The sequence below is a fragment of the Sarcophilus harrisii genome, chromosome 4 (assembly GCF_902635505.1).
Source record: "Sarcophilus harrisii chromosome 4, mSarHar1.11, whole genome shotgun sequence".
Lineage (NCBI taxonomy): Eukaryota > Metazoa > Chordata > Mammalia > Dasyuromorphia > Dasyuridae > Sarcophilus > Sarcophilus harrisii.
The window spans coordinates 337,572,814-337,585,403 of record NC_045429.1 but is presented as its reverse complement, the minus strand read 5'-3'; the positions used below and the strand labels follow the sequence as shown (position 1 = coordinate 337,585,403).

General features: G+C 42.4%; 1 protein-coding gene across 3 annotated transcripts in view; it reads left to right on the top strand.

Moving 5' to 3' along the window:
* Positions 1-12,590, top strand: part of ZNF385C (zinc finger protein 385C) — a 72,885-nt gene that overhangs the window by 30,286 nt on the left and 30,009 nt on the right. For all 3 annotated transcript variants that reach the window (XM_031966284.1, XM_031966283.1, XM_012548277.3), the window contains exon 2: positions 5,027-5,278. In XM_031966284.1, coding sequence (XP_031822144.1) covers positions 5,029-5,278 — 250 coding nt within the window. In that variant the 5' untranslated portion in view covers positions 5,027-5,028. The remainder of the gene's footprint in view (positions 1-5,026; positions 5,279-12,590) is intronic.

Here is a 12,590-nt window from a genome sequence, read left to right as displayed (position 1 = left end):
ATGCTAAAACTAATGTTCTTCCCACTGTACCTGCCAAATCATGGAAGCCCAGAATCTGAGAGCTGAAAGAGACTCTGGAGACAATCTGGACTTCCTTGTTTTAAAGAGGAGGAAGCTGAGTGACAAAGAAATCACTTGTCTAGTATCACACATCTTCCAAGCAGAGTAGTCTCTTGACTCTAGCCCAAGATACACACTTTGGTAGACACTCTAACTTCCCGCAGGGCTCCTACTCTATAGTACTGTCACCCTCAAGTTCCTGCTTGAACTTCCTGTAAGGAAGGCAGTTCTTGTACTAAGGAGCCTGGATTCAAATCCTACTTCTGATGTTTATTACTCATGTGACCTTGGGAAAGACATTGCCTCCATTTCTTCACTTTTTTAAAAATAGTATTTTATTTTCCCAAATATCTGCAAAGATTTTCAACATCCACCCTTGCAAAATCTTATGTTCCAAATTTTTCTCCCTTTCTCTCCTCCTCCCCTCTCCCTAATAGCAAGCACCCTGATATAGGTAAAACATGTGCAGTTTTTCTAGTCATATTTCTATATTCATCATGCTATACAAGAAAAATCAGATCAAAGGGGGAAAAAACCATGAGAAAGAAAAAACACACAAACAACAGCAAAAAAAAGTTGAAAATACATTCAGCCTCCACAGCTCTCTCTGAATGCAGATGACACTTTCCATCCCAAGTCTATAGCAATTGCCTTGAATCAATGCATTGTTGCATTTATTATTTCTAAAATGAGGAGTTTGAACTAGTTGGGCTTTGAGGTTCCTTCCAGATCTTCAACCCTACTGTTTAATCAATATTACTTCTGTTAGAGTTTTGAAGCCATCTTTTCTCTTCTATCAGATGGAGCAGGGAAATACGTGGAGAACCAGTGTACTAATTCTCTGTGTGTGGAGAGGGCAGAGGGAGGAGGGAATCCCAGGAGGTCTCAAGCATGTAGCCTCTTTAGTAAAGGGGTGTGACTATGTCCCTGTCTCCACTGTGGAAGTCAAAGATGACTCCCAGAAATGGGCAAAGGCAGGGAGGGAAAAGGTTTGGCTGGGCCAGGGTCTGGAGATGAGGGAGGCGGGGAAGAAAGAGAGAGAGAGACAGAGAGACAGAGACAGAGAGCAGAGAGACAGAGAGCAGAGAGACAGAGACAGAGACAGAGAGGAGAGAAGAGAGAAAGAGAGACTGAGAGAGAGGGAAGGAGGGAGAGAGAATGAGAGTACATGTGTGTGTTTGGGGTGGAGAGTCATAGGGGCCACAGAGAAGGTAGAAACTGGCCTTTGGGAGGCATGGAGGGCAGGAGCTTAGGCCAGGACGCAGTTAGCCAAAGAATTCCTCTGGGCTGGCCTGGTAAGCAGAGAGGCTGTAGATCAGGGTGGTTTAATCACCCTCATGGCAGATGCTTATCTGCTTCCCCCCTCCGCTTACCCCTTTTAAAGAGCAGTGAGATGTCTAGAATATCTCTCCCCGGGAGGCACTTTCTAAGCGCACTGAGCTCTGGGCTCAGTCACTCCAGGGGATCTGGGAAAGGCCTGGGATCCCTCACAGCAGGCGGTCACCCGTGTCACCTCCTCCCACTTACCCCTGGCACCTTTAACGTTCCTTCCCTCCTCCTAGCCAACACAGACTTGGGTGGAACCCCACTGCTGGAGGCAGGGTATGGATGGGCGAGCTAGAGACCCAGCTTCCCATCAGTGTTCCATTCCCAGGTTGGGGGGGAGGGCTCAGGAGCAGAAGTCACAAAGAGAGCAGGCCCTCAGCAACACTCCCCACACTGCCTGCCCCCAAGAGAACAGAGCCTTGGAAGGTGAGTCTTGCTCTCTCTGTAAGAAAGAAGCATCGAAGGACCTGAGTCCCTGGTCATCCTTCCCTAGGGCAGCCATGCCTGCAGTGGTGAGCTGCCCTTCCAGATTATCTCCTGCATCCCCTAGTTCCCTAAATCTAAGACATAGTTGCTAGTTGGTTTGCTCTGCCACCTGGAGGCCATCCTAGGTGCTGCCTCTCCTAAATAATCCATATTCATCTATAATCAATAGATTATGGCAGAGACTTAAGGTGACATTCAGATAATTTGGATTTCCCCCTTTCTCTCAATATATACGAAGATAAGGGAATTAGTAACACAAAATGACATGAAAGCACATGTTAGTTTCTTTTTTTATCATTAATCTTGAAGCATTTCTTTAAAAATTTTTTGACTATTACATATTTTATTAATAATCATATTTATTTCTCATTTTAAATATTACAAGGTATTTTCTTCAGAACAACACTGGAAGGGAGTAATAGTCCTAGCAATAACTAGGATTTCCTAACCACTTAAACTAAAAGTTTATAGCTTTCTTTAATAGCTCGCTTTTTTCCTTGATAGTATTTTATTTTTCCAATTACATATAAAGAAGATTTTCAACATTTATTTTGTAAGATTTTTTGTTCCAAATTTTTCCCTCCTTCCTTACCTCCCCCCTCTCCAAGGTAGCAAGCAGTCTTAAACATGTACAATTATTTTAAACATTTCCATATGAGTCATGTTATGAAAGAAAAATCAGAACAAAAGGGAAAAGAACAAGAAAGCAAAAAAAAAAAAAAAAATGAAAATAGTGTTCTTCAATCTGCATTCAGGCTCCATAGTTCTTTCTCTGGATGCACATGGCATTTTCCATCCCAAGTTGATTGGAATTGTCTTGATCAAGACATTGTTGCTATCGCTGTATCAGTTGTATTGCTGATAGGAGTTAGTTGGATCATCATATAATCTTGCTGTTACTGTGTACAGTGTTCTCTTGGTTCTGCTCATTTCACTCAGCATCAGTTCATGTAAGATTTTTCCAGGCTTTTCTGAAATCAGCCTGTTGATCATTTCTTATAGAACAATAATATTCCATTATATTCATGCACTATCACTTATTTAGCCATTCCCAAATTGATGGACATCCTGTAAATTTCCAGTTCCTTGCCAACACATACACACAATAGTTTCAAAAATTGTCAGAAATGGAAGGGATCTCAGAAACTATCCATTAGTATGGGGTCTGATGATTTAGAGATGTTTTAAAGAGAAAATTTAGGTAGATCATTGCCCTGTGACTTAATCTGGTTAACGATCCATCTGATAGACAGTCTTGCTCAGTCCATCTTTCTAGATTTTTGGAACTGAAGAATGTTTGTACACAGCTGGGAGGAGCATAATGGCAGTCTGGATCTGTCCCTTTTATCCTTAAATATATATCCTTATATCCTTAAATATCCTTATATATCCTTAAATACCACTTAGTCTGATAGAGGGAGCCACAGTCTCTGCCTTCTTCTAGGAGATCCTAGTCTGATGGGAGAGAGAGGATATTGTTCTCTTATGAGCAAGAAGCACAGGCTGGCCCAGATGACAGTTTGGTGGAGGGAAAAGAGTGTTGACTGTAGGGTCGGGGATCTGGGTTCATGTTCTACCACAAATATTACCCAAATACCTTGGGCAAGGGAATTCTTTCTTTTTCTACAAAATCAAGAGTTTGAACTAAAAGATTAAATCAGATCAAATTCTTGACCTTAAATCTAGTCATAGATGGACTTTAAAAATAATATTTTCATCTCTGAATTTCCATGTAATTGGTTTCCTTTGTGATTATATATGTTTATTTTATGCTTTTAAAAATAATGTTCTGAGGATTCCCTAGGTTTACTAGGCTAACAAGGGTGGTCTCCTAAAATGATCTCTGATGTCCTTTCCCAGTTGCAAAACCTGTGATCTTTTTGTAAAAGGAGAGACAGACAAAACAGAAAGAGAAAGAAACAGAAAAAAAACAATAGAAAAAGAGACAGAGAAAGAGGGAGAGTGACAGAAATAGACAGAGACACAGAGACAGAGATAGACAAGCAGAGAGACAGAGAGAGAGAAAGAGATAGAAACAGAAAAACCAATAGAAAAAGAGACAGACAGAAATAAAGAAACATACACATAGAGACAGAGACAAACTGTGCTGGAGCACAGGAAGACAGAGACAAGAGAGAAAGACAGAAACAGTGAGACAGAGAAACAGAAACAGCAAATAAAAAAGAGAAGAGAGACAAAAACAGAGAGATAAAGAAACAAAGAGACAGAGAATCAGAAACAAAGCAAATACATAAAGACAGTGAGGAAAGAAAGGGAGAGAAAGAGAAACAGATGGAGCAAATAAAGACAAAGAAGAGGAGAAAAAGAGACAGAGAAATAGAGAGGGAGACAGAGACAGACAGATACAGAGAGAAAACTAGAAACTAGTTTAAATGAATATAGTCCAAATTCTGTAGCTCAGTAGTGAGGAGATCTGGCTTGAAAGCAGGGGTTACCTGGCAGGTGCTCTCTGAACAGGAGGCTGAGCCAGGTTTGGAGGGGCCCACATTGAGAGGTGCTTGGTGGGGCCGGCGTGAGGAGCAGTGATGAAGGACCCCAGTGGGAGACAGCCTTCGGGCTGTCCTGCCTGAGGAAGCCCCCCTGGCTGAAGGGGGTTGGGGGGCAGACACTGTCAGGCTCGGTGACCAGCCCCCCGGAGGCAGTGGGGAGGGGAAGGAGCAAGAGGCCCGCAGCTGTTCTAGCTCCCAGGAAGTGCCCCATCCCCCCAGCCCAGGATCCGTACTGGGGGAGGACATGTGTGGGTGCCTGGGAGCAGGGGGAGACTGAGGTGCAAAGCCACTTCTTGCCTCTGCCCTGCTCTCCACAGTTCTCCTGTCTCTGAGGGTGTTTGTATTTATGGGCCACCTGAATATTCATTCTTTACAGAAGGAGAAGGGCCAGAGGGTTAAGAGTGGGAAGATAGTCCGGTGCCCACATTTGACAGATGAGAAAACTGAGTGCCCAAGGTCACACTGGTATTAAGCCAGAGTTCGAACCTAGGTCCTTTGGCTCTCCCACCCTGGCATTTTAGGAAGATTGATGCTTACCTTGGTGGGAGAAAATGTCCGGCTTGGGTTTGGAGAATCTCTAGCCAGCTCCCGCCATGATCTTGGAGCTCTCCCCTCATTTCTCTGTCTTCCCCCACTCCCTTCAGGTATGAAGCGGCCGCTGAGCCCAGCCCCTCCAGGGGAGAAGGGCCTTCCTGCTCCAGGGGGCTCCGAATGTCCCCCCCAACCCCCAGAGCCCTCTCGGCCCAAGCGGGAGAGGAAGCGACCATCGTATACACTCTGTGATGTCTGCAACATTCAGCTCAACTCTGCAGCTCAGGCCCAGGTGCATTGTGGGGGCCGCGCTCACCAGAGACGCCTGCGGCAGCTCAGCTCAGGCAAGACCCCCTCAGGGCCAGGTAAGCCTTCAGAGACTTCTGGAACCCTGTCTGTGGGGGTTCCCTATGGCAGGCCTTCTGTGGGGTCCTGTCTCCTGCTGTGAGTCCTCCCTGGGAATGTCATTCTTTGTCTGAGTCCAGGGCCCTCTCTGTGCCCCTGAATCTGGGGTGCCCCTTGGAAAATGTCTGAGTGAGTCTTATCCTGAAGCCCTCTCTTTTTTTCTTTTAAAATGTTTTAGTGATGCTCTTTTCTTTTTTTAAAATCATTGTCACTTCCCCAAAACTCCTCCCTACCCCAGCCTACTTCTCTCTCTAGTAGTCACCCTACCTTGTGACAAATAAGTATGGTCAAGAAAACAAATGCCTTTTTTTCCCTCTCCTATTTCTATATTTATTTATTTTTGATAGTATTTTATTTTTCTAAATACGTGCAAAGATAATTTTTAACTGCCACCTTTGCAAAACTTTGTGTTCTAAATTTTTCCCCTTCTCTCCCCTCCCCAAGGAGGGGAGCTGGGTTAAATATGTGCAAAATATTTCCATATTCTTCATGCTATGCAAAAAAATCAGATCAAAAGAAAAAAATCAAGCAAACAAACAACAACAAAGATGAAAATACTCTGCTTTGATCCACATTCAGTTCCCATAGTTCTCTCTCTGGATGTGGATGGCTTTCTCTATCCCAAGTCTATTGGAATTGCCTTGAATCACCTCATTATTGAAAAGAGCCAAGTCCATCACAGTTGATCATCACATAATTTTGCTGTTGCTGTGTACAATGATCTCCTGGTTCTGATCATTTCACTCAGCATCAGTTCATGTGAGTCTCTCCAGGCCTTTCTGGAATCATCCTGCTGGTCATTTCTTATAGAACAATAATATTCCATAACATTCATATTCCATAATTTATTCAGCCATTCTCTAGCTGATGGGCATCCACTCAGTTTCCAATTCTTTGTCACTACAAAAATGCTACAAACATTTTTGCACATGGGGGTCCTAAGAAAACAAATTTCAGCAACACATTGTTCATGTCTGAAAATGTCTGCCTCGTTCTGTCCCTAGAGGTTGCCACCTCTCTGATATGTGGAAAACAGGTTTCATCATTAAATCCTCTGAAATCATGATGGGTTTCATTGCAGGGATTAGAGTTCTGAATGTTGTCCTTCGCATTATTGTGGTCCTCATCCAGATTTATTCTTCTGGTTTTATATATTTCATTTCTCATAAGTTGATATGTCTTTAAAAGTTTTTCTAAATGATTTGTGTTCATAATATCTTACGGTAACACAATATTCCATCATATTCATACACCACAATTTGTTCGGCCTTTCTCCAATTAATGGGCACCCACTTTCATTCTAGTCCTTTGCTACTACAAAAAATGCTGCTATAAATATTTTTTCCTATGCATAAGATCTTTCCTTTGGACCTTGACTTCCTAGGGGTCCATACTTAGTTGCAGTATCATTGAGTCAAAGAATATATTCAAATTTTTTTTTCCAGAATGACTGAACTTATTCATCTATCTACCAATTATATATCAGTCTGTCTTAGGTCCCCTCTATTGTGTCTTTTCATGTCATGGGGTTGAGAGACATTTGCTATCTGAAGTGCACGTTCTCTTGATGCTAGGATTTCAGCTGATATTTCTGGATTTCTCTGGTTCGAGTGACTTTCCAGAAGTTTGACAGGAAAGGCTGGGGTCAGGAAAGGGAGGACATAATGAAAAGTTATGCTCTTGGCTGTGTGATACTTTTTATTTTTTTATTTTATTTTTTTATTAAATAACTTTTTATTGACAGAACCCATGCCAGGGTAATTTTTTACAACATTATCCCTTGCACTCACTTTCTGTTCCGATTTTTCCCCTCCCTCCCTCCACCCTCTCCCCAAGATGGCAAGCAGTCCTATACATGTTAAATAGATTACAGTGGATCTTGGATACAATATATGTGTGCAGAACCGAACAGTTCTCTTGTTGCTCAGGGAGAATTGGATTTAGAAGGTATAAATAACCTGGGAAGAAGAACAAAAATGCAAGCAGTTTACATTCATTTCCTAGTGTTCTTTCTTTGGGTGTAGCTGCTTCTGTCCATCCCTGATCAATTGAAACTAAGTTAGATCTTGTCTTTGTTTAAGAAATCCACTTCCTTCAGAATACATCCTCATACAGTATCGTTATTGAGGTATATAATGATTTCCTGGTTCTGCCCATTTTGCTCAGCATCAGTTCATGTAAGTCTCGCCAATCCTCTCTGCATTCATCCTGCTGCTCGTTTCTTACAGAACAATAATATTCCATAACATTCATATACCACAATTTACTCAACCATTCTCCAATTGATGGGCATCCATTCATTTTGTGTGATACTTTTTATTGAGAGAATGGATAAGTGAGTTTTTGAACTTAATTCTGGTTGATGAGCAAATGAGAATGAAATAGAAAAACAAGAACAGAAAGGGAACCTGTAGGGGAGGCTCTTTTGCAGACTTTCTAGTCCTTCTAGGAATCAAGGAAAAGTGACATTTTGCTTCTATGATTTCCACAATGCACATATCTTATTTCTTTAAACTTTGTTGATTTATTTTTAACATTATTTTTTAAAATTTCAAGTTCTAAATTGTCTCCTTCCATTCTGCCCCCTCTAATGAGAAAGCAATTTGATATCAATAACACATGTGAAGTCTTGCAAGACATTTCCATATCAGCCATATTGCTAAAAACAAACCTAAAATAATAAAAAGATAAGAAATATTAAGTGCAAGAAAGTATACTTCAGTGTATATTTCTTTTTTAAAATTTTCAATAGCAATTTATTTTTCCAATTACATGTCAAGATTGTTTTCAATATTTTTAAAATTCATTTATTTTATTAAAAAAACAGAATAAGAAAAATAGAAAAATAGGAAAGGAATACAAATAAAAGAGAACATTGTCATGTGTCCAGCAGAACACGAGGAAAGATTCAAGATATGTAACAACAATTACCAGGTCAGAAAGTGTATATATATGTATATGTATACATACACATATATATATATTAGTAGAAGAAATTATATTCATGAGTGCCCATCTTCTCTTTACTTCTTTGTAAATTATTCTTTTGCTCTCTGCTGCATACCTTTTTTACATTATTCTTTTTTCCCCTCTTTCATCCCCCACCACCACTCCCAAGCAGGCTTTAGAAAGGATATATTTATCACACATATATGTGTGTGAGGTAATAGATACAAAGTATTTTACAAACCTCAAAGCATGCTATAAATGATATTTATTACTGTTTAATTTTTATGAAACACATCTTTGGGGATCATGTACCCAATTCGCATTGGTATTGGCAATTTGAGTTCCCATATGGATGGCTGCTATTAATTTTAGGATTTTAGAGGTAACCCTGTGGATGTATTTCAGGAACCAACTTAAATGGTCTCTGGAGAGAGTTTGGCAAATACTACAGATTAAGACTTGGTTTATTGTTTTGCTGATTTCTAGACTTAGAATTTATTTATTTTAATTATAGTTTTTTATTTACAAGATATATGCATGGGTAATTTTTCAGCATTGACAGTTGCCAAATCTTTTGTTCCAATTTTTCCCCTCCCCTTCATCCCCTCCCTCAGATGTCCAAACAGTTATTTATGTACAAAAAGAGTCAGACTTGGAAATAGTGTACAATTAGCCTATGAAGGAAATCAAAATGCAGGTGGACAAAAATAGAGGGATTAGGAATTCTTTGTAGTGGTTCATAGACTTAGAATTTTAATAATGCAGATTAACTTAATGATATGTCCCAAATACAGACCACTGGTAAACAGTCACACAATCCCGAGGGATATCTTCCTAGCCCTAGTTCATGGCTCTCACCAGTGGACTTCCCCATAACACTCTTCTGGTAGATTCAGTTATTTAGCAAAAGCCTCTCTTCCTGCGGCCTGGCATGAGCAGTTATTTATTTAATTGAAATAAAAGTAAGTGATTACAAAGCAGGATAATGGTCTCCTCCCAACACCCAGAGTTCCGGAGAGGAAGGAGCAGAGTCGCACGTGGAGGGGCTCAGCTGCACTCGGAGAGATGAACAGTGGGGTTGGGCCTGCCCCACAGGGCCAGTCTCTTACTTGACCGGGATGGATTTTGCCTCTGGATAGGGAGTACAGCTGGATGGGGCAGGCTGCTGGACCCACCAGGCTTTCCCAGGGAAGCTCAGATGCTTTTCGCCTTTAGCCACTGCTCTCTCTGGGCCGATTAGTTAAGGTGCCACAGAGATCTTTGAGGTCCGGTAACAGCCTCCAGTTCTGAAACTGCCCAGGCCTCTCCCCATGCCTCCCTCGGGGCCCTGAGGCTGTATGTCATCAGCAAGAGATGGGAGAGGGCTGCCTTCCCTGCTGACAATCCCACCTGGCCCAGAAGCCCTTTCCTCGGTGAGCTTCTTTCTCTTGCCTTAAGGGGATCAGCTTCTAATTTGGTCAGTTCTACTTCCCATACTCCTTCTGGAACCTTGTGTAGCTGAGAACGGCCAGGGCCAAAAGCATGACCGTAGCCCATGATCAGGACATGAATGCATTCTCGTTGGCTTCTTCATAGCAATTAAGCAACTCCCGCCCCAGTTAACAGATTCTATTCTTTCCTGGCTCCCATTTAAAAAGGAAAAATGAAATTCTTGAGACTACTTAGTTGAGCATACTCATAGTGACCATGTTCAAAAAGTGTCTTGTCTCATTTTGCACTCTGAGTCTGTCGCCTCCCTATCAGAAGGTGAGTAGCAATGCAGCTAAGCTTTCCAGGCTTCCCCCCCATCTTGGGAAGTTTAGTGATCCAGGAAGGCTCATATTCCTGAGTTCAAATCTGGCCTCAGACACCAGCTCTATACCCTTGTCTGTTTGTCTGTCTGTCTTAGTTTCCTCTGTAAAATGAGAGGAGTGCATAGATGGCCTCTGAGGTCCCTGCTAGCTGTAAATTTATGATGCTGTGAACTAGGAGAGGATTATGGGAAGGGAAAGAACACACTGTGTTTAAAGCTAGAGCAGGGCCAAGGATCATTTGTGTTATGGATCATCAAATTCTCTGTCTCTGTGTCTATGTCTGTCTGTCTTCCTCTCTGTTTCTCTGTCTCTCTGTCTCTCTTTCTCTTGCTATCTCTTCTCCATCATTTCCCCCTGTTTCTTTCTCCCTCTGTCTCTGTCTCTCTTCATTTCTGTGTCTCTGTGTGTCTCTGACTCACTATCTTCCTCTCAAACTTTTATTCTTCTCCCTGTCTTCACTCTCTTCTCTTCAACTTTCTATCTTGTTCCATCTCTCTCCTCTTTCTCTTTCAACTTTTCTGTTTCTCTTCCTCATCCTCATTCCCTTTCTCCCTCACACACTTTTTTTTTTGCTCTCTCTTCTTCTCTCCTCCTTCTATTCTCTCTCTTCTCTTCTTCTCTCTCCTAGTCTTTGGTTTTTGTCTCCATCTCTATCTGTCTTTTCCTCCTCTTTCTCCCTCACACTTTCTCTCTCTTCTTTTTCTCTTCTCTCATCTCTACTCTCTCTGTCTCCTTCTTTCTCAGTTTCTCTCTGTCTCTGGCATTTCTCTTGTCTGTCTCTCTGTTACATGGTATCTTTGCTACAGCCACAGTCCCAGAGAGGACTCTTCCTCTCTAGGAAGAGACTGCATTATATAAGCCTGTATGGGGATCTCCTCTCCTCTTTGCTGCATTTGGAGGATAGAGAATGTATACTGGGCTGAGAACAGGAAGGGGCAGGCTCTCCCTATACTAGGCTGCCTGTCAGGGAGCAAGGATGTGGGTGGGGGAAGGACTGTGTCTATTCCATGGCGCTGTCACTATAATTTGGGACTACTGGGGGGCCAGTTCATGCAGACCGACAAGCAGTCACAGATGATAATGCACTTCCTGTTGATTCCACTCCCTAATCCAACACTAAGGTGGGAGGATCTGGCAAAGAGGCAGAAGAACTGGAGGGAGGAGGGGGAATGGGGAAAGGAGACTGGACGGGGGGGGGGGGGGGAATCTCTCTCTCCCCCTTTTTATCCCTTCTGGGATTTCCAAGTCTTCCCAGAGGGAGATGTTCCAGAGGCATGAGATAGGGGGAAAGCTAGATGAGCATATTTTCCCCAACCACCTTCCCCTCTTCCCTTCTTCTTACATCCTTCCCTTCCCCCATCTCACCTGTTTTCTGCACAGGGGCCTCTTTCATTCCCCAGGAATGTATCTCAGTCTTTCATCAAACTGCCCCTCATTCTGATGGCTAGAGCCCTCAGGGTGGGAGGTACCAAGAGTCTCATTCCAATAAAGATCAATGACTTTACTAACCCTCCCTCTTTTGCCTTCTGACCTTTCCTCTATCCCCAAAACAAAGGCCTTTCTGGGCTTTGAATATTTTTCCTGGGCCAGGGTTGATGGATTATAGGGAATGAATGAATGGATGGATAAGTGAAAAGACATTTCAAAATGCTTTTTATGTGCCAAAAACTGTGCTAACTGCTCTAGGTACAATTAGAAAAGTGAGACAGTCCCTGATCTTGTGGGGTTTGAATTCAAATTGAAAGAAATAACCAGGTATCAATGTAGAGATACATAGTGAATGTCAGTAATGGGGAGGCAGAGAGATACAGGAGGGCACAAGAGCAGGGTAGATGGTAGGAAATCATCCTCCATCTTACCAGAAGTGTAGTTGCTGACTCCCTGCTCACTGAAGCATGTGTAGCCATGTCAACCCCACAGTCAGCCCAGACCCACGATCTTTAGCAAAGGGAGAATGACCCTGAGCTTACAAGTGGAGATGGTTCTCCAGATCCCCCCTGCACAAGTGGAAATAGGGGTATGTGCGATGACATATAGCCATAAGGGGAAGAGAAAGCAGGTATTGGCAGGAAGGCCAGAAAAGAGGGAAATGTCCAGTGGAATATGGACGAGGAGGGAGCCAGGGTGAGTCACTTGCCTCCCACATCCTGGACTGGTGATGGGGGAGACTGGTGAAGATCTGCTCCCTCAGCCTAAGTAGAAGGAATTTATCACTAAGTATATAAAAGTTCATTCTATGTTTGAAATGAGGGGGCAGCTAGGTAGTGCAGTGGATAGAGCACCAGCCCTGAAGTCAGGAGGACCTGAGTTCAAATCTGGCCTCAGACACTTAACACTTCCCACTTCCTGGCTGTGTGACCCTGGGCAAGCCACTTAAACCCAATTGCCTCAGCAAAAAACCAAAAAATAATGGAAATGAGGGGGATGCGCTTAACAGTGAATAATAGTGTTTAAGTAATATTGAATAATATAACATGTTATAATATAAATAACATATTATATACATGCATCTTCCAAGTTTTCAAGTCAG